General features: G+C 33.6%; 1 protein-coding gene across 2 annotated transcripts in view; it reads right to left on the bottom strand.

The window, feature by feature from the left end:
- Positions 1 to 938: 938 nt before the first annotated feature.
- LOC145276783 (cilia- and flagella-associated protein 61-like) overlaps positions 939 to 21,655 on the bottom strand; it is a 166,356-nt gene continuing 145,639 nt past the window's right edge. For both annotated transcript variants that reach the window (XM_080128068.1, XM_080128067.1), the window contains exons 29-31: positions 18,474 to 18,561; positions 16,066 to 16,122; positions 939 to 1,158 (exon numbers count right to left, since the gene is read on the bottom strand). In XM_080128068.1, the coding sequence (XP_079984194.1) occupies positions 1,015 to 1,158; positions 16,066 to 16,122; positions 18,474 to 18,561 (289 nt within the window). In that variant the 3' untranslated portion in view covers positions 939 to 1,014. The remainder of the gene's footprint in view (positions 1,159 to 16,065; positions 16,123 to 18,473; positions 18,562 to 21,655) is intronic.

The raw sequence follows: 21,655 nt of genomic DNA, 5'->3' as shown, positions 1-21,655 counted from the left end.
TACAGAGTTAAAAATATTGAGTATGTTGTGGTGGCAACCACTTATTTGCATATGCGAATAACATAACACTATAAATGGCAAGCCTAGGTTGGCCTTGGTGTGTCTTACTCAAATGCCACCGGAAGTGACGCCGAAGAGCGTACATGTCCTCCCACCAAGACTCTCTGACTCGACACCGTCATTTGTACATATTGTAAATATACCTTTTCTTTAATACACTTATTATTGCGTTATCTTGTTGTTTGCGTCTTCATTGTATTTCCTTACTAATTATTGTTCAACCTTGCAACCACAACAGAGTACAAAAACAACTTAATATAACAGATAATACAAAACAGAGAATAACCGAAACGAAATTGATTCAATCAAGAAAGTCCAAAAGCACTTTTTAAAGCAATTCTTTCATTCTATTTATTTATTAGGAAATAATGGTCCTGGTGTATTATGGGAATGTGCAAAGAGAAAGTATTGAGGGAGTGAGTATTATGCTACCCCCTCTATATGTATGCTGTTTGGGAGAGTGAATTTTGCTGGAATTTATATAGGAAGATACGCTACTTGATAAATGGGAAGCGTAATATTTGGAAAACTTGCACCAGATATAGGGAGCTTGTTTGAGCAAATTAATTTTTTATGTGTCATCTGTGTTTTCGAAGCTATACGGTCTTTTTGTAGGGGAGAGAAATCGTTATCATATTATCATAATTATTATTATTATTATTATTATTATTATTATTATTATTATTATTATTATTATTAAGAGATTAAGAGAAGAAAAGAAGAAGAAAAGAGATTTATTGTTCATCAACCATGATATAATTTTTCATTTGTTTATATTACTATAAATATAAAAGTGATTTTTTTTTTATCAAGTATGAAGTCAGATAAAATGTCTGTAATAATAAAACGACAAATAAAACAAAAAACTAAAAACAAAGTTTTTTTTCAAAGAATTTACTTTATTGAATTCAATAAACAAAACAACGAAAAATTTTTAAAAGAATTAATGATTACTTAAATCATGCCAGGTTTTGCATACATCGGCAAATGGTAATAATTATGAGCCAGGTAATTGAGAATGTGGCTTTCAACGGACATCCGGGGACTTGGCTTGTTCTCATACTTCCGAAGCAACAAATTTGAATAACTTGTACCAAGCTGAAACATAAAAAATAAAATAAATAAAATGGCTTCACACACACAGGACTATTAGTATATGACATATCATTTCAATAATAATAATTATGTTGCATGTAGAAACTATGCAATGCTTTTGTTACTATTTTTTTAGAAAAAGAATGCATCCTTAACTTTTAAAAAAGTGATACCTTTTTAGAATAATAGAGTTATTTCTTTGATTGATTTTGTCTATTATGTTACAGCTCCTTTGTTTACAATTAGAACGATGCAAACGCTGTTGACTGAAACTCGACACTCTCGGAAATACGTCATGACCACGTGATGAAAATAGTAACAACCGTTTTCAAACAAAGAGAAAATACAAAACTTTTCATCTTTCACAAACTAAATAAAAACAAAGGACTATTATTTTGAATGTAGATTAAAATAAATACCAAAGACACTTTTAACTGCAAATAATATGGTGTGAAATTAATTATAGTCACTAGAGCCCGTATCATGAATGGCTTTCCATGAAGCTAGCGGCTTTCACAGCAAATCTTGAGTTCAGTCTCATCTTGACTTGATTCTTGTCAATTTCGCATTCCCAATCGCTGTGGGGATCAGGAGCTACAGAATTTGATGCACATCTCACTCTCTACTGCTGCCTGCCTCTGGAGATTCCCCCTCACAACTACTCGTACCAGTTTCCACTGACATTCAACTATCTGTTATGATGCTCACTGACATCCAGTTATCTGTACCAGAACCTATTGACGTCCAGCTACCTGTAACAATGCCCAATGACGTCCAACTACTCATACCAGTGCCCACCGACGTCCAGTTACCCATACCAACGTCCTGGTCCGTCTACCAGTTCTTACCTCAAGGACCCAAGAATCTCAACTCTACAAGGTGCCAATTCTTGCTCCGGCTGATTGTGAATCCATTATTATACATTTTACCTTTTTTCTTGGTAAAAATAAAACACGATACACATCGTCTGTCAGCGATCATACTGTGTTTGTCATCTTTTTTTGCTATTGCCGTTATCTCTTTGCTTATGTCTACTTTATTAATTGTACGGTCGATTGGCAGTTGGCACCTTCACGCCTCTCGCCCTTCTGCAACAATGCCTTTTTGTGCATTTCTATTTTTTACTATCCTCTCAGCCATTAACACTAATGTAACACATTAGCTATAGCTGCTCATAAGCCTTGCATAAAGACCTCTGATAATCGCTCAAAAATCAAATATTAAACAAAATACTGATAGAACATTACATTTGTGCATCATTGTGACATTTATTAGATGTGTTTTTACTAGTATTTTACTTGACTTTCGATTGTTGAAAAATTATCATGGTTCCTCATGCACAGCTTCTGAGCAACCATTTTTTGTTTTTGTTCTAATGAAACAGAATGAACACTAGGTTGGTTTTAAACAAAATAATGCTTTAAAATAAGTTAAAAGATGCGCACACAAAATGACTTATTCAGTTAGGTAGGTGAGTAATTTATTTTGTCTTTGGAAAAATTTATTTATTGTTGCATAATTTTGTTTTAACGCCTTTTTTTTTTGGCCTGTTAGTTACAGTAAAAATACTCCACAATTTTCCTTATTTAAAATGTTAATATCGTTTTGCAGAATTTTTTTCTTGTTTGTAAAAAATATTGAATATTCTTTTATTATTACTTATATCAATCCAGCTAGAAAAGTGTTTCACATAAACGGGTTCAAATTAGTTTAGAAGAAACGTTGCTAGTCTTTCTTTCCTCTATCATTATTTTCATGGCAAGTGCTCAACGCAGCTTCAACCTATATGCCCTCCTATAAAACATTCATGACTAAAACTCGTCTAGCGCTACCAGATCAGGCTGGCTGAAGATATCGGCTTCCTGACTTAAATGCATCAAGCATTAATGTCATTGTTTTTCCTTTCCCTTTGAAAAACTCAATCAGGTTCTGCAAAACCAAAAACAACAACAACAAAAAAAATTCTATTTATAGGATAAGCAAACTAAACACCATAAATAAATATTTGGAGATATGAAAAGTTTGAATCAAGAAAAACTTTTTTTTTTCCAAAATACTAAATTTGGAATTAACCCGAAAATGGCTGATATGCTATAAAACAAAACAACCAAACCAAACAAAAAGGCATCTAGCTATAATCACTGTTAATAATTTCTCTTTCTCTCTGTGCTTGAAGTTAAAGGAAATTTCCATGAGGACAGTTTTTTCCTAGATCTATACATGCGACTGGGAACCGATTGTGAACTTAGTATTCCCCTGAAACTTCCTCCTCCAGGGGAAGCCAGTTCAACCCACCTAGGGTGAATATCACTAGCATATATTTCCTAGAACTACTCATCTGTAGGGCACGATACTGTGAGGCTGCTTCCCAGCTTACTATAACCTGGTCATTTTCAAGCCCAATGTAAACAAATTCTTGCTGAGCTGTCTTAAATAATCAAATTCTTCTCAATCTCTACCACCATTATTAATCATCACAGTGTTATCTCACCAACCACCTGACACTCCATTAATCCTTATCCTCGAGTGGCCATTTGGTCTTGATAAGTGGTTACTTCAAATAAAAAAATAAAATAAAAAGATCCTAATTAAGTCTCAAAATAAACATATCTTGTATTATTTGGATTTTTTCAGACTATTCTTATTTTGGATGTTATTCCGCTGGCATAACTTCCAATCATCTCCAAGTGTTTCTTGTCAAGCTTTAGAAACTGTACAGGATTTTGAAAAGAACCCTTTACCTAATCCATAGAGGTTTCTTGTTCCTGTTCCGTCAGCCATGACCAACTAGAACTCTTAAGTAATTATTAATTGTATTCTTAGTATCTGGCTAGTTTAGAAATGAGAAGGAAAAGGAAGGTTTGGGAAAAGAACAAAGGAAAGCAAAAGATGTCAGATCAATATTCTTAATATCATCCACAGTGAGGATTGAACCTTCAACCTCCAGAAGACTGTCACTTAGAAAAGATTATTACTTAAAACAGTAGCTTGAATAATCGAAATAATCCAAATCATCAATCCTTGTCAAAAAAAAACATTACAAAACATAATCTATTCGTTTCTTGTTACAATATTTTCGATATAATGAAAGGGATATATAATTAAAGAAAATTGGAAGTTTCTACTTATAGACAATGACGATAGGAACTGATCAATCAAATGGAAACATGTTCTGCTAGCAACCAATCAGAAACCAGAATCGCCCCATAAAATATTAGATCTTTTAGAATTCTCTCATATAATTTTTCGTATCCACACGAGAAAAATTTTCGCTCTTTGTCTGAAAATTTTTAAAGTTCAAAACTTATACAGATCAGCTACTCACTAAAAACTATTTTTCATCTCCAGCCCTCAGTAAATCTCATCATGCACACGGGCATATATTATAGGTAACACATCACATCAATAAATTGTTGTGGTGGTATTTAATGAGGAAATGTTTTATTCGAAACTAAAACACCCGTCTTAGGACAGGTAAAATGAATTTCCTAAACATTGCGCCACATTTATGCCCTCTTATGAAGATTCAAATCAAAATATAATTGCTACTGAATCCTATGTCATTACATGATTTTGATTCTACAAAATGTTTAAATTTTAAGGCTTAAACATAAGGTGTCTTTATGTAATAGAGCGCATATGGTGGCTATATGCAAATACAAGCCGTGTGCAAAATTATGTCAGGGTAAGGAAAAAGAAAAAGACTATAAAAAGGAAAGAGAGCTCATTAGAGAAAACGATTACATTAGAGATGTGGGTAACATCACAACTGTAATGAGAAGTCATGCATGGCAGGAGAATGAGGAAATAAATGTCGTTGCTACAAGAAAAAGGAGTAAAATTATTACTTGTCCTATGTTCCTTGCAGCATATTCTGCTGCAATGTGTAAAGCATTACATTACGAATTAATTGAAATTCAGTGAATGCTATTTAATTGATGTCTCTTGAGCATGGATCAAATTTAATGTAAATCTGAAATATTTGAATTTTCAAATCGTAGGCTGTGCCCATATTATGCTCCCTAAAAACCCTTTAAAATACTCCAGAGAAATGGATATCTGTGAAACATTTATTAATTGATAGCAAACACTTATTGTTACGATTTCACAAAAATCAGAGGTATCTGAATTTTCACAAAGGGCTTCCATTTCCTTTTTTATCCTCATTGCTTCAAACTAAATTAAACTAAATATAGCCCACTTTACTCATTCTTAAGCCTAGCATTTTCACAAAGGGCTTCCACCACCCCCTCTTTGTCCCACGTGGTATAAGACTAGATTAAACTAAATATAGTTCACATTACTCAGCGTCACACCTATCAGCTTTGTTTCAAAAATTCATAATGATCGGTCAATTAGTTTAGGAGTGAATCCTGCACATGCATATGTATAAACATATGTGCATACCTATCAGAATCTAGAGATAAAAGAGTGCAACTGTAGATTGTGAATGGCAACACCAACTCACCGGTCAGATAAGTCGATGTAATAATTTTAGATACGAGAAACACTTGAACATATGGAAAAGATGAAAACATCCGTGCCAATAACTAATCATGTCCATTTATAGACGTGTAAATAATTTTTTTTTTTTTTTTTAGATTACTCTTAGTTTTTGTTTTCTTGTTATAAAAAGCTCAAGGTTAAATCGCATTGTATTTTTAACTAGCTGTAGCTACCAGACGTTGCCCGTGGAATCGTTTTATTTTAATTTTTATTTCACTCATTAAATCTCTCAACCCTCCTTTTTTTTTCTTGAAGTTAATTTAGAAAATATTTACATTTTTAGAAAGATAATTCAATGAAAAATTGTTTTTTTTGCTTGTTTTTTTTTTTTTTTTACAGCATATCAACACTTTTCAAATTATTTGATGTTGAATCCAGTAATTTTGGAAAAAAAACTTTTATGCTTGCAGTTGTTTATATTTTCAAATATTTATGCATGATGAGAAGGATGTTGTAGTTTGCTTGAAGCATTTGTGCAGTGTGAAAAAGTTCTGTTTGAAGGCTATGTCAATGCAGTTCGTAGGAAACACAGCGGACATGAATTAGTATATAAAAGGATAACAACAATATTAGAAGAGATGTTCGATAATTTTCGATCATATTACATTTATTTACTAACTCGTGTCCATGGTGTTTCCTACGAACTGCATTGATATAGCCTTCAAACCCAACTCCTTTTACAATTATGCATGATGTTTGGTTTTGGTCAAACATGATCCGAAATTAAAAAATATATACAAATGAGTATCATTACAGAGTTAAGAATATTGAGTGACTAAAATGACTAAATATTGGTAAGAGAAGATAATATAAAACAGAAAATAACCAAAACAGAAAAAAGTATTGGTTTGGCTGTTTTGTTTTACAGCATATCAACACTTTTTGGGTCATTCAACGGCGAAACCAGCGATTTTGGAAAAAAAGTTGTTTATGTCTTTAAATATTTATTCATGGTGTTCTGCATGGTTGACCTTTTTTGGACCATCCTATTCTGATTCTAGCAATTCTGGAAAAATGTTTCCACACTTCTAGCTGTTTATATCTTCAAACACCTATCTATGGTGCCTGACTCAGCTGTTCCGTTCCACAGCAGATCTACCATTGGGCACCTCAATGCCAAATTTGGCAACTTTGGAAAAAAAAATTTCTCTGTTTTAAGTTCCCTAAAACTCATTCATTGGCTGTTTTGCAGAGAAAAAGTGTTTCTGTTTTTGGCTTTGCAATTTTGCAAAGTGAAAGGGTTGGTTGGTTGGTTGTTTTGTTTTACGGCATATCAACCCTTTTCAGGTTATTTAATGCCGAATCTGGTGATTTTGAAGAACGATTTTTTAATATAGTGTATTTGTTTTTTAAGTCGTATTCTATTTAACCCATAGTTGGGACCCTAACAGGTACTACCACTCTGGGTCAGAGTGGACCTGGGAGCAATAGCAATTAAAGGGTGGCTCCACACTCCCTAAGCCCTGCAAGCTGGGGCCTCACCATCGGATATAGTTTAAGGTCATATCTAGGACCGCAAAGTGAAAGGGGGAAAAAAACAACAACATCAGTGTTTGGTGCATCTGAGTCAGGAAGCTGATATCTTCAAAAAGCCTGATCTGGTAGCAACAGTCAATGAAAGAATCTATATAATTATAAAACTCAAATGACCTTGTAACGATGTATGTAACCCACTTTCCGGTTTATGACATCCGGTTGTGCATGCACGCATAACCTACACACTGAAATATTAACATTATTATTTCGAAATTATTATTTAATATGGGAAGAGTGGGGTTTAAAATAACTTAAACGTAATACAGAAATGAACGATGTAAAAAACTTTTTAAAAAAGCAGACAGTATTAACAATTGTTTATTTTGATAATTTAAACGCGAAAAAAACAAAAGAACAATTGGGACACTGAAATATTAACGTTATTATTTCGAAATTATTATTTAACATGGGAAGAGTGGGGTTTAAAATAACTTAAACATAATACAGAAATGAACGATGTAAAAATAAAAGCAGATATATCAAAATTTGAATTTAACTTTAATAAGTATTATGGTATCTGTTCAGTGCACATTTACCTGTAAGTATGGGCAACCACTTATAATTCAGTAACTGTAAATTTTTTTTCCAAAATAATCAATTAAACAGAACGACTCATAGAAATCTATCTATATTCTTTTTTCATTTTAATATACTTTCATAGAAATGTTTCTGTTATATCAAAAAATAAACAAACTATTTTCTTTACGTCCCAAGTGTCACGCTCATACATGAATTCCATAGCTAATATAACATACTGACCCAACTGGTCACGGGAGTCTAGTATTATGTTAAAATTTACATCCTATAAATACTTTCAATGGTTGTATACTGTGTATATACAGTATTAATGTGCGTCTTATGCATGTATGTGTAATGTACGCACTTCGTCGTCATTGGGAGAGTAAATAATTACATGTTACATACCCGTTATCAATGCGTTGTGTGTTTAGGTGTATGTTTAAGCACATACAATAAACAGATACAATAAACAGTTCTTTTAACACATAGAATAAACATTACATGAGACAGTTCTTTAAACGAACTGCTACTCCAACCCACAAAACGTCCATTGACAACAGATATATAAACAGGTATAGTCTCTATTACTTTGCTTCCTTTGTGGTGGCACTCGACTTGGAGGTGTTGTGGTAAACATATTTCCGATATTGGATAGCATGCGAATCAACACAACGACCACTTCTTTTCTTCCAGTTTTATTTCGGTCTTCAATATCCTGTGATGACTGGGATGCAACACCAAGTTCTCCTCGTTAGTCCTTACATCTTCAAACATGCGTTGTGTTCCCTTGCTTCCCAAAGGACCAAAATCCTTCGCTAAAACAAAACTCTGTTGCCACAAGAGCAACTCTCTCCAAGTCAAAAATCAATCCCCTTCCAATTCGGTTGCTACCTATATAAGCAGCTATTTCTTTGCTCTCTAAAATTGATCTCTTTTCAAATTAAACAATTATTTATAATATATAATGAGGGATCATTATTAATATGATTTAATTATTATTATTATTATTATTATTATTATTATTATTATTATTATTATTATTATTATTATTACTCACTAGGAGTTCTCACACAGGCCATAATCACAAATTACTCATTGACAACAACCATTGGTAAGTCATTCCAGATTTCCAGTACTCTCCACCTCTTTCAAATGTTTTGCCTTATCACAACAGCCGCTTGCCATTAACTTTTCACTGGCAATAACCATTTGTATCATTTAATTTTATCGAGATGCACACGCATTTATTAATGCTATCATGTAGTTTGTTTTCTAGCCACTAACTAAAGGGAAGTAACTTTGATTTTTTCACAAAGTTATTTCCCTTATGCCAACTCAAGTTATGTGTCGAATGGGCTGGGCGAAGAAAAGGGTTGAGTGAGGTGAAGGAGAAAGAGAGAAGTGATGTTACACTTTTGGTCTAGGCAATGCCAGGTAGCCCTGCTAGTCTATAATATAAAGGACAGTTGTTTATGTGTATGTATATATTTATGTCTGGCTAAAACTAAAAAACGACAAAACAAATACCCACTAATTTGGTATTTTCTTGATCAGCGTTGCTTCGGATGAATAATATCTAAAATTTAGGAAAAAAAAAAAAAATCATCTGATTTCCGGTCATTTTATGTACTAACTATAAGGAGGTAACTCTGAATTTTTAAAGAATTTTTTTCCCCTTGTGCCGATTCATTTCTTTTTAATTCATAAAATTGTGTACATGTATATATTTAGAGAGAGGAATAAGATGGGCAAAATATAAAGAAGGAGTAGGAAAGGGGAGAGAGAAACTGGGTAAGAGAGAGATAGAATTTTTAATAGAAATATGTTACACTTTTACCCTGGGAAAAGTCGGGTAGGTCTGCTAGCCTATACTGAAGAGTAATGGAAAGAATTAAGTTTGATTACTTATGAGGACTGTTTATACAAGCATTTATTAACATTGGATGTGAAAATGACTATGCTGTAATTTACAGGGAAGCAGTCCAGTGGTTATGGGTTCTTTTGCAAAGAAACTCTGTTAATGGAAATTCCACCTGGTGCTAGACATACGGAGGAAAGAAGGAAACTTTTTTTTTTCCTGTTGTGGTAGAAAGATGAGTTCTTGTTGTGTATGTCTTATCAATGAGGGAACCTGCAATTGGAGCTCAGTGGAGTTTCTTTTCATGGAAATAACAATAGAGTAGAGTACTGTTTCTCCTGCAAGAAAAAGGGTTGTAAGGAACATAAGAGATCATCGCTCACTAGATTTCAAAATCAATTTTGTACTTTGTTAAGAGACCATCTGGCAACTGAACTACATCTTAAAACAAGAAACCTTCTCACACACCGATTGCCATAACTAATACAACATGGAACGATAAAAGTGTCGCCCTAAAGAAAACAACACTACAGCTTTATTTTAAAACTTTTATTGAAAAATCAATTCAGGTAACTTGATTATGTAGTAGAGCTGATATCTATTTAATGTAGCCGTCTTCAGCCTCAATCACTGTCTCGATACGAGTCCAGAACTCAGTGCATGCCTTTTCTACAAATGCTGGCAGGAGCTCGGTGAATACTTGGTGGATGGCGGTGATCAGGCTGGCTTTGGTGTTGTGGGAAGTCATGTTGGTGATGTTAACATGACCAAACGAAGTCGTCCAACAGGTTCAGGTTAGAGGAAGGGGCAGTGAGAGAAGGGTACAAAGTCATAGCAATCCTTCTGAAGACAAGTCTGGGTCTCTTTAGTCTTGTGGGCCAGCACAGTCCTGCTGCCACACCCAGGGTCTGCCAGCGGCCACCTGATTGCACTAGGGGATCGCCACACTCTTCAGCACAACCAGATATATTTTGGTGTTGAATTTCAAGCCGACTTCAAAGATATGAAGTGGCATGATATGGCCCTCACTTAAAACCATACCAAAGACCATAACCGTGGCCCAAAACTTTGTTTTCATCACTCTGGGCACATCCCTGTTATTCATGGCTATCCAGTGATGCATTTTGCAATGGTCCTGTTGTCATAACTTGGATCGGTAGAGAGCATCTCTGATCCCGCTCGTTGAACATTGTATCACTTTCAGATATGATAAAAGGCTCCTATCGCACCTGGGATTTGTACACTATTGGTCAACTAGTAGATGGTCTGCAACAAAATAAGAAAACCAGTTTTCATCAAACGGAAATGGAACCATTTCATCTTTTCTGAGGGTGACAATTTTATTGTTCCATCCTGTAAAACTCTACGTGAGAGCTCCTCGTTCAAACTCCTCGACTTAACGCTCCCAGTCAACATGAATTGGAACAAATGGAAGCTTGGTAGATTAGATACTCTTTTTTAGTTTCTGTTTAAAAAGACAAACTACACTGACGCAAGTAGGAAACCTAAATGCTAACTTGTTAAGTTTGAGTTTACCACACAAGCAATTACTTCATAATTAATCTTTCTATGAAATGTATACAGAAGAAAATACCATTATTCAACGAGTTGTCTAAATCATTGTCGAAGCAACTGATGGATATGAATAATTCTTCTCGAAATATTGGACAGGAATTAGCATCATCATTCACCATCTTAGAATATTCATCAGCTGAAATACTGCGCTAAAACAAGGAATGATGGTGTCTCAAAGGAGCAATAAAAGATAATAACTGCGTTGATAAACAAGTCTGTATGGAGAATGATGATATCATGTGGTGGTAGGGTGGGGTTGATAGCACTTCTATTGTTACTGCTACAGTTACTACTGTTGCATTATTGACAGGTTGGCTCCATCACGTGGTTGCACAGTGGACATTTCTTTTTGGTGTTCAAGAGGATTGAAATTTCATTGTATTTTTTTTGGTTGGGTTCTAGAAAAACAGACGAACTTACTGCATTTGTAACCTCATCAACTTAAATGCCCCTAACTGAACTGACGAGCAGCAAAATTCCACCTTTTCATATTATTATTATTATTATTATTATTATTATTATTATTGTTAAAAAGAAAAAGATTAGGAAAAGAAGAAGTGGGAAGAAATTCCTGATAGTTTATCAAGTAGGACAAAAGGCACTTAAAAAATGGTCACAGTGTTGTGGGAGCAGCAGCAGCAACAGCAGCAGCATATAATATACAAATAACCAAACCAGCTGCATGATGTGACGTCACAGCAGAGGCAATAAAAAGGCACACGTGGCGAGGACCAAGTAGGAAAAGCATTGGGTGTTCAGAGGAGTGGTGTTCAAGGTGTGGCCGGTGTCTGGAAAGGCATGTGTTCGAGACACATGGATGAAAAGTCTCATGCGGCCAAATAAGAATAAATGAACTGTTTCAATATTTAGAAAAAAAAAAATGCGTTGCTGGAAATACCAGATATAAAGGCTTCTATTAAAAAAAGAAAGTGATTCAAATTTTTTCCTTTATTCTGTTTCCTTGCAACAGAGTTTGCAACATATTGGGTCTGTTGAAAGGTAATGACACCGTTAAAAAAAATGTGTACAACATTACAAAAATGACAAAACTCAAGATATTGAAAATAGTCTGAAACAGTTAAATAGTGTTCATACATGGATTAATTAAAGTCAGGATTGTCTACTCCTTTTCAGTTGCAATTTCTGATCCACAGAAAGAACAACAGTGACAAGCAAGATATAGTCCCTTCTGATTAATGATAATCTTCCTCTCATATACTGTGAAAGCTTCTCCCCATTTACCTATGTTTAAAATGGCTTTCTTGTCCATTTGACCATGCCAAATGGACAGCAGAAACCGGAAATTAAAAAGAGCAAATAACCTTGACCAATGGCTTTGTTTGAATTATTGTTTAAAATAAAAATACTTTGGCCATCATATCATCTTACCTCTTATGCTTATGGATGGAGAGAGAAAAGGTTTGGTTTGTACTTTTTCTCTTGTCAGTGTATGGCAGTTCAAAGAGGTCTCTTCGAATTTGCCAGTGACATCACAGTCATGAGTGTTCATTCAAGTCTTTATGCTCCAAACTATCGCTTTTCCCTTAGTATATAAATTTATTGCTACTACTATTGCCATTGAAACAATAAAAATCTTAGATTAGTAGATGTAAATAATCTGGGATTAGTAGATGTAAAATAATTAACATAGTAAGGTCAATTTGCAGAGAAAGGTAAAAGAAAACATGAAAAGTGATAATAAGGACTTGATAGAAATAGGGATAAATAAAAACCTGCCCCAAAATAATTAGTTTGAAGGTCAATTTCTAAAAGTCGTCCAACATATGCTAATATGTAAAACAGATGTTGAATCGAACATGATGATGATGATGGTGGTGGTGGTGGTGGTGGTGATGATGATTGTTAGTTTTTCTCGTGAATCTGTGCATTAAAAAAGAGACTAAAAGAGACTAAAATAAAAAAAAAAAAACGATTTAATTCCATCCAGAAAATACTTTGTCTTCATCAGAATTATTTTCAAATGCTTACCATGTTACAAAAATACAAAAAGAGGTATAATTCTGTATCCGTCATACCTACCATATCTACCTTATCCGTCATACCTACCATATCTACCATACCAGATATATTTATATTTTATTGGAACCCAATAAAATATTTTATAAAAATAAACGGCATAGTTTTAAAAAAAGAATATATATATATATATATATATATATATATATATATATATATATATATATATATATATATATATATATATACTTCAGAATAATTTTATTTAACAATCAGTTGGTATGGAAACCTGTGATTATAAGATTTACAAAATATTACTGGCAGTAATATTCTATAAGTATTATCCCATCTAAATAAGAATTGCTCGATATGCAAGATAGAGCAAATAAATTAATTGTAGTGATTCAATGAATTTCAAAAAAACCCTTTTTGAAATGAAATGTTTGAGTTTCATATCAAATAATTTTTATTATTCTAAGCAAGACAAAAAATACTTTAGAAATTTAATCTCCTTAACCTATTAACTGGTAGACCATCTCATCAGAGGAGAAAATATTAGCAAATATTTATAAAGGTATGTACCCTATTTGCTAAAGTCAGTGAGACATGGAAAGCCAAAGTCAAAATAAATGATTAATCAGAAGTCATATAGCAAGAGAATTTGAAGAAAATTTGAAGAAAAGGATATGAAAATTATAGATCCAAATTTTCTTCAAATTCTCTTGCTATATGACTTCTGATTAATCATTTATTTTTACTTTGGCTTTCCATGTCTCACTGACTTTAGCAAATAGGGTACATACCTTTATAAATATTTGCTAATATTTTCTCCTCTGATGAGATGGTAGACATCGAAACCCTATAGGTTAAGGAGATTAAATTTCTAAAGTATTCTTTGTCTTGCTTAGAATAAAAATTCTTTGTATGGACGTTAGAAATTTGAAAGGAATATGATGCAATTTTGATGAAACATTGATGAACATATAATTTGGTCTGTTCCTTTTTTATCTTTCCATCATGTCAGAATATTATTTCCATAATTTTCATCATATATATATATATATATATATATATATATATATATATATATATATATATATATATATATATACTGGGTGATATACATATGTATATACATACATATATATATACAGGGTGACCCCCCCCCCAAAAAAAACGGGTCTCAACTCTAATTAGGCCCTGTTTCTTAGTGTTTTGTCCGAATGGAATGAAACTTTGGTCATAACTAGTTTATTATATTCAAAACATCACATCAAAACACTAGGGTCTTTGGCCTTTTTTTCTCCGTTCTACAACATGTTCTAGATGGCCTCTATTTAGCTTTTGTTTTTTTTGGGTCACCCTGTATATATATATATATATATATATATATATATATAGTCTGTTTATTATACAAATATTATTGGTTACATATGTGCATACATGTTTTAGTGGACTCCTAATTCAAAGAAACCACTTCATCAGACCAAAACAAGGAGCGATATTGAAATTGGTTTCATGAAATGGTTGACAAATAGATAAAAATTCGATAATCACACCCAAGGACCAATTTTTTTAATTTTGATCCCTTAGACATCCTTTTTTCCAGATGAAAACCGATTAAAAATTTTCCACATATCTGAATACCCTATATACTTAATTTCAAGTCTATAGATCAAAAATTCATTGAATATATAGGTTGAGAATTGAACTTACACACACACACATTCTCACTTTTATAGATGAGTAAATAAATAAATTAATAATAATAAAAAGTATAATAATAATAATAATAAGAGCTATTCTGTAATATGTTAATTAGCATATAAAATTATATAGGAATAAAGCTGCATTGTAAAAAGACAATGATAATAAAAAAAAATCTTAAGGAACTTTTTGTACCAGACAGGTAAATAAATAAGAGAAAGGAAATATGGTGCAGTGGTTAGAGTACTTGGAAAAATCAATTGCAAAAAGTGATATTCTCCTGAAGGTTGAAGGTTCAATCCTCAGGGTATGCGACTGAAAAAATACAATTGTGAATTACTTAGGACTTCTATCCAGTCATCGCTGACGGAACAAGAGCATGTTACCCCTATGATGTAAATAAAGGGTTCCGCTCAAAATTCCGTCCAAATTTCTGAGTTCAACAGAAACATCCCAGAGTTCAACAAGATACACCTGAAGAAGGTCGGAGGTTACATCGACTGAAACGTTGTGAAAATCACACTCAAGATGAAAACAATAGTCCGATGAATCCAAATAATAAGAAAGGAGATATGATATATATATATATATATATATATATATATATGTTCCTAAAGTTGTTTCTCCTAGTTTTTATCTAAAAGAAAGTCGAAGAATTATGAAAACAGGAGTGGTATTATCAAAACGAGCAACCTTTTGTGGTCTAGAATTTATTTTTCCACATAGTCACCACCATTCTCAATGCATTTTTGCCAGAAATAGGGTGGTGGCTGTACATAGGCGTCCAGAGTGCTGTTTTTAACTTATATCTCTACCGACACTCTGAAATCGACGAATCCATCTCTTAACTATGCCGACATCAACTGCATCAACTTTGTAAACGCTCAAAAAGCATTGATGAATGTTGATCATTCATTGATCAGTTCAATTTTTTCTGCATGGGGGAATTCAATGGAACATCTCTGCTTCTCATGCACACACACACATGACAGGGGTTACTTTCTTAGAGTCTCACACTGTCAATATCTGCAACAAAGATATGAAACTTTTAGGTTATGAATGCATAAGTTAAATCATCATAACAATGCAATTTGCAATCTCATCTGGTCCATTTGGGTGGAATAAAAAAATAGGAGGCAATACTTTTGGAACATCTCCCGTACTAATGGAATATGTAGAGATTCCTGACATTCAAACTAATAAATTTTATGTGAGAAAACAGAAAGACATACCGTTTCTGTTGAATTATCCTCCAGGAAAGTGTCCAGCATTTCTTTTATTCCTGCTTCCTTTAAAGAGAGAAAAAAAATGTGTTTACCTTTTTTTACTCATAAAATCCAAATATTTTTATTGACAGAATAGTTTAAGGACAAAACATTTGGGAACAGAGGTTAATCCCTGTTAACACAGAATAATGGTGTAAAATTATTACTCCATGCCACCGTCAGTGAGACATGTTGCAATGTAGTAATATTTTGATGCAAAAATAAGCTGAAGTGTTTAAATTGTACCAATAGTTAGATACAGATGTATAAAATAAGGTTAGAATTTGGAATTTTCATGTCAGATTATCATTAGAGACTGAGATTTTCCATTAGATGTCAAGTTAGTTATGTCACAGACTGGAAGTTGCTAATGAGACATGGTGAATGAGCAGATTAGATGTGTGGGAACATGATGAGAATTAGCAGCGAACCGGATGTTAACGCATCCACCATGAAAGACAAAATGAAAAATCGTCTTTTGCACATGGCTCCACGCATCGCTTCCACTTGGGAAGAAAAAAATAAGATAACCAAAAAATAATTATCGACCAATGGCAGAGCTCCGTGCCTAAAATAAACACCTCGTATATCACAGTCACTGGGAGCCAGTTTGCCACTATAAAATGAGGGATTTGAGGGAACCGAAAAGAGGGAAGAGAGATTCGCCCTGCTGCGTCAGTGAACGTACGGACGGATTCTCCCACCCGACCTAAAGAGATGAAGAAGAAAAAGAAATAAGACACCAGTGAACTGAAGCCGACTACGCTCTCATGTTATGGGCCAAACGCCTTCAATTCTAAACAATGCCTAATTCATACAAACCAAAGAAGTGAGGAGGAAAAAGAAGACGAAGACGCCGAGCTGCTAGCTGCTGATGAAAAAGTCACTCGCTTTCCAGTTACAAGCCAGGAACACGCATCACCGACAGCAGGATGACTGGCCTACCCTAACCCTCTCCATCGTCCAAAAGATAAGTTACATTTTACGAACATTCATTCCTTGTCAATTCATACATACCTACAAACATTTTACGAACATTCATTTTGCTGTTTGGTGTAAAAATAAGCTTAGAATGGGAAAATTTTCATATAAGTTTAAAATTAAGTAAATGAATATAAAATACTATTAGAAGTTAAGATTTAAAAAAAAAAAAATTATTATTGCATTTTCACCCCAAACAATGTACGGTGCCACTTTGATGTAGGAGGCTACTATCTGGGACATAATTTGTATGAGTACTATGTAGGGAGTTGAGCAGTAAGATGTCTGTTTACATTGCAGTTGAACTTCTGCATGTCAGTACAGTCGGGGAAACAGGAACCCAAAAGGGAATTCCAAAGTCTAGCAGTCCTAGGGAAGAAACTGTTAGATAAGAGGGCTTTCTTACATCTACGGATTTCTACTGTGTAGGGGTGGGATTTTGCTGCTTGTCAGGTTTGTTGGGGGTATTTATGTCGAGGGGGTACAAGGGATTGTAGTTCTTCGATTAGAACGAAAGCTACGTGTACATGAAATTGCATTATGAGAGGAAGTCCAAAGTGACACATAGCAAGGAAAAGAGTAAAGTCTTTCTCTTTTGGTGAATGAGATGATTGGATTTTGTCTCCATTTAATTTACCATCTTCCTTTTAAAGTGAGCGCGTGATGTTAAGTTGACATGTAAGACTGCAGTAACTTAAGAGAATAAAACATGGAAAAGCATGAGCCATTTGCCAAAATTATTGAAGATTTTTTTTTATGTTATATTTATATTCAGAAACCTGGATGACATATTGTCGATACCTCAAGGCACTGGAAACGTTCCACCAATGCTACCCGTGGAACGTTCTGGAATCTCTTGGGAGGAATATCATACTAACCTCAGCATCCTCCAAGAGGCTAACACCACCAACATCAAAGCCATTGTGATTAAGAACCAGCTGAGATGGTTGGGCTAGAGTCTTTTGAATGAAAACTTGAAGTGTGGCATTAATATATACACGAGAGACCCAGGCCAAGGACAGGTAAACCTGAAGGCAAACTATCGCCAACTCATTTGTGAATCTCAAGGAGAAGAGAAGGAGGGAGAGAAGAACACCTTGTAGCTAACCTTCAAAACTGAAATGGAACTACCAGTGCTCAATGTGAAAGGCAATGTAAGGCCAGGATCGACCTTGTTGGCCTGCTCCACATACACTAGAACTCAGAACACAACCACCATTCTAACCACTGCTGGGTCGCCAAGAGAGAAAAGATATTTAGATGCGAATATGTAAAAATCAAGTAAGAATCAGGAATTTTTCTGCATTAGTAATAGACATGAAAAAGAATGGAAGATTCTGATTGAATAAATGTATACTTTTAATTTGGATAATCAATCGATTATTATAACTTACTTCTGCCAATAACTTTTCCCTGATTTCTTCATGTATAAGAGGAAACCGATCCAAGTAAATGGCAAGGCACCAAGATTCCATAAGAAAGCTAAAACAGAGGATATAAAAAATATGAAGAAACATGAAAAATAAAATATGAAAAACATTAAAACATTGAAAAAAAGCAATAAAATATGAAAAACATTAAAACATTGAAAAAAAGCAACAAACATGAAAAATAAAATATGAAAAACATTAAAACATTGAAAAAAAGCAACAAACATGAAAAATAAAATATGAAAAAGATAAAAACATGAACAAAATGTGAAAGAAAGCATTATAATATAGATAAGATTTTATGAAAATATGAAATCTAATTTGTAATGACTAAAATGGCTATGTAGCATACAGGCTTATTTATGTAAAAATTATTTATTTTTGAACTAGTAGGGTGGCGTGAGGGCGTCCAGCTTTGCCCAGGCGTTAATTACGCTTAAATATGATATTTTAATTTGTCCAGATTTTGTATATATTATTATAGAGTCGTGATTTCAAAAATTAAAAAAATATTTATTTGGGTGCCATCAACTAGAATCGAAACCGGAAGCAAAACTATCAGATTCAAAGCTGGTGACGTTACCACTGTACCAACATGATATGCATATAAACTGATTAAAAATTAAAAATAAAGCAAGATGAATGTGAAAAATGTATAAGGATTTTTCAATTTTTACCCCTAAATGAACAGTTCATAAAAAATCCAATCATTTGTGGCCCCTAGCACCACTCTGCAACTTTTAGTTTCGGAGGAGATAGAGTTTGAAAATATAGAGACAGACAGACATATAGCTTTTTATATATTAGATTAAACTGAAATTCAATTAATTGCAGTTGGGTTCTTTAGCATATAATACTCATCAGTATATATATTAGCAAGCCACCTGGCGTTGCCCGGCTGTAAAATACACTTGAATATTATATTTTAATTAATACAGATTTCGTATTCATTATTATAAAGCCAATTCTCTATCGATTATTATATTGTACTTAATATATAGTAGTGATTTCAAAAGTAAAAAAAAAAATGACCTGTGTGCCATCAGCAAGAATCGAAACTGAAACATATAGCTCTCCAGCCTTATCCATTAGCACATGACCTAAGTCCATTTGTATGCAAAAACTCCAAAGAATAAGATTCTTTAACCTATAATTTTTAATTAACACATGTGCTGAAAAAAAGACGGTGTTTAGTCGACTTACACCAGGCCTATCTCAATGTTTTTTTTTTCAATTTTGGCTCCTTTTCAGCTATTTTACCAGCTAAAAACCAAATCGAAAGTGTGCTACAGGTTCAAATACACTATACACCAAATTTCAACTATGTAGACCAAATATTCAAAGACGAGTTTGGTAGTAACTTTTCGCACGCACACTGACAAAGTCGCTTTTATATATATACTAGCGAGGGGTACCCGGCGTTGCCCGGGTGTTTATAGGGGTGTGTGGTGTTAAATAAAAAAGAAGCCAGGGGGGGGGGGGTAGGATCGAAGCCGAACCCCTGAGACGAAGTTTGAAAATAAAATCGGCCAGCCAGAAGTGAAAGATGTTTGAAAGTCGTTGAGCGTTACGACGACGATGACGATGTAAGCATTGTTATAAGCGAAGTAAGAAAAGAAAACAACGTTTTAATTAAGCAGGGGGGGGAGGGGGGTAAAATGCAAAAAAAATTAAGTAAGGCAAACGAACGAACGTTACGTGAAAAATGGCTTAAATAATACAGGGTTCAATATTTAAATTTAAAAAATCGAAAAAAAAACAAAAAACATCTCACACCACGATTCGAACCCAAAACGTTTAGATAATAAACCAAGGCCTTAACTACCAGCGCTAAAGCAGCGTATATAAAGTTTGTTCGGTTTATCAACTATTTAAAGTAAATCAGGTCACGACGTCATGACGTCATCTGACGCATGCGTTGTTGACCATCCCCCCTGTCGAATCTGTCTAGACATCTCTCTCTCACTCTCTCTCTCACTCTCTCTCTCTCTTCGTCTGCCTTACTCTAAAGACTGGAAAATGGCATCTGGCTGTTTTTATTTTTAAAAAAAACTTCGATCGTTAATATTTTTTGTAAGCATATTTTTTTTTTTTACTTTATTTTTCGTTTAACTATCGTATCTACCTATTTTGAATGTGGTAATAACTTTGGTAACGTTGTCATAGCGTAGAAGTTCATAGTTTAGCTTTAATTAATTTTTTTTTTTACCGATAACAACATTTTTAAATTGTAAATTAAGACCGCCATTAGAGGTTGCTGACGTCAAGATCACGTGACATGACTCAGCGGGTTTTTTTGGGGCAGTTATAAATCGATTTAAAAATATGTAATGTTTAACATTAAAATGTCACTTTTTTGGGGGCCCCCCCTGCAGAAAATCGATCAGTTGACGCACTTCTGATGGTCACTTTGGGCCAATTTTTCGATATTTGTCGTCCGGAAGGTGGGGGCTTTCATATGAGACCAAGTTTGTGAATTTTTGTTGTGTCTGTCGAAAGTTTTTAGCAGACACACAAACATACAAACATACATACATTTTCGCTTTTATATATATAGATAGATAAAAATATTTCCTTGTGTAAGAACGTTTTTATCTTAGATTTTATGCAAATATGCAGAATGTAGAAACTATGCATAAATAGAATTTAGCATAAGAGTGAAATGAAACCAATCATCTAATAATAAGATATAAAAAAATTAATAAGTAATTAATTAATGCTCGTTTTTCAGAGGAATATGCAAATTAGTTAATCTTAATGTAGTCGCTCGCATATCCATGACTGATTATATTAGAAAGTTCGTTTTAATAATTTTTTAAGCAGAAAAAGTAGGCTTTTAATATCTATATCAGAGAGAGAGAGAGAGAGAGAGAGAGAGAGAGAGAGAGAGAGAGAGAGAAAAACTCAACTTTAAGCGTTGTTTAAATTTTATAATAAAATACATATAAAATACGTTTATAAGCCAAATTACAATGCAAAAAAAGAAAAAAATATATAAAATTCGGAGGATGACGTTTATCGTCAAAATATCAATTTTAAACAAATAAATATTTGTTTATTATGATAATATTGCATTGTAATTTGGCTAATAAATGTATTTTATGCATATTATATGTTGACATACATACGGCACAATCACGTTGATA

Source organism: Euprymna scolopes, chromosome 5, assembly GCF_053919585.1.
Source record: "Euprymna scolopes isolate OS-2025 chromosome 5, ASM5391958v1, whole genome shotgun sequence".
In the NCBI taxonomy this organism is placed as follows: Eukaryota; Metazoa; Mollusca; class Cephalopoda; order Sepiida; family Sepiolidae; genus Euprymna; species Euprymna scolopes.
Note: the sequence above shows the minus strand (reverse complement) of the source record. Positions and strands in the feature narration are given on the sequence as shown.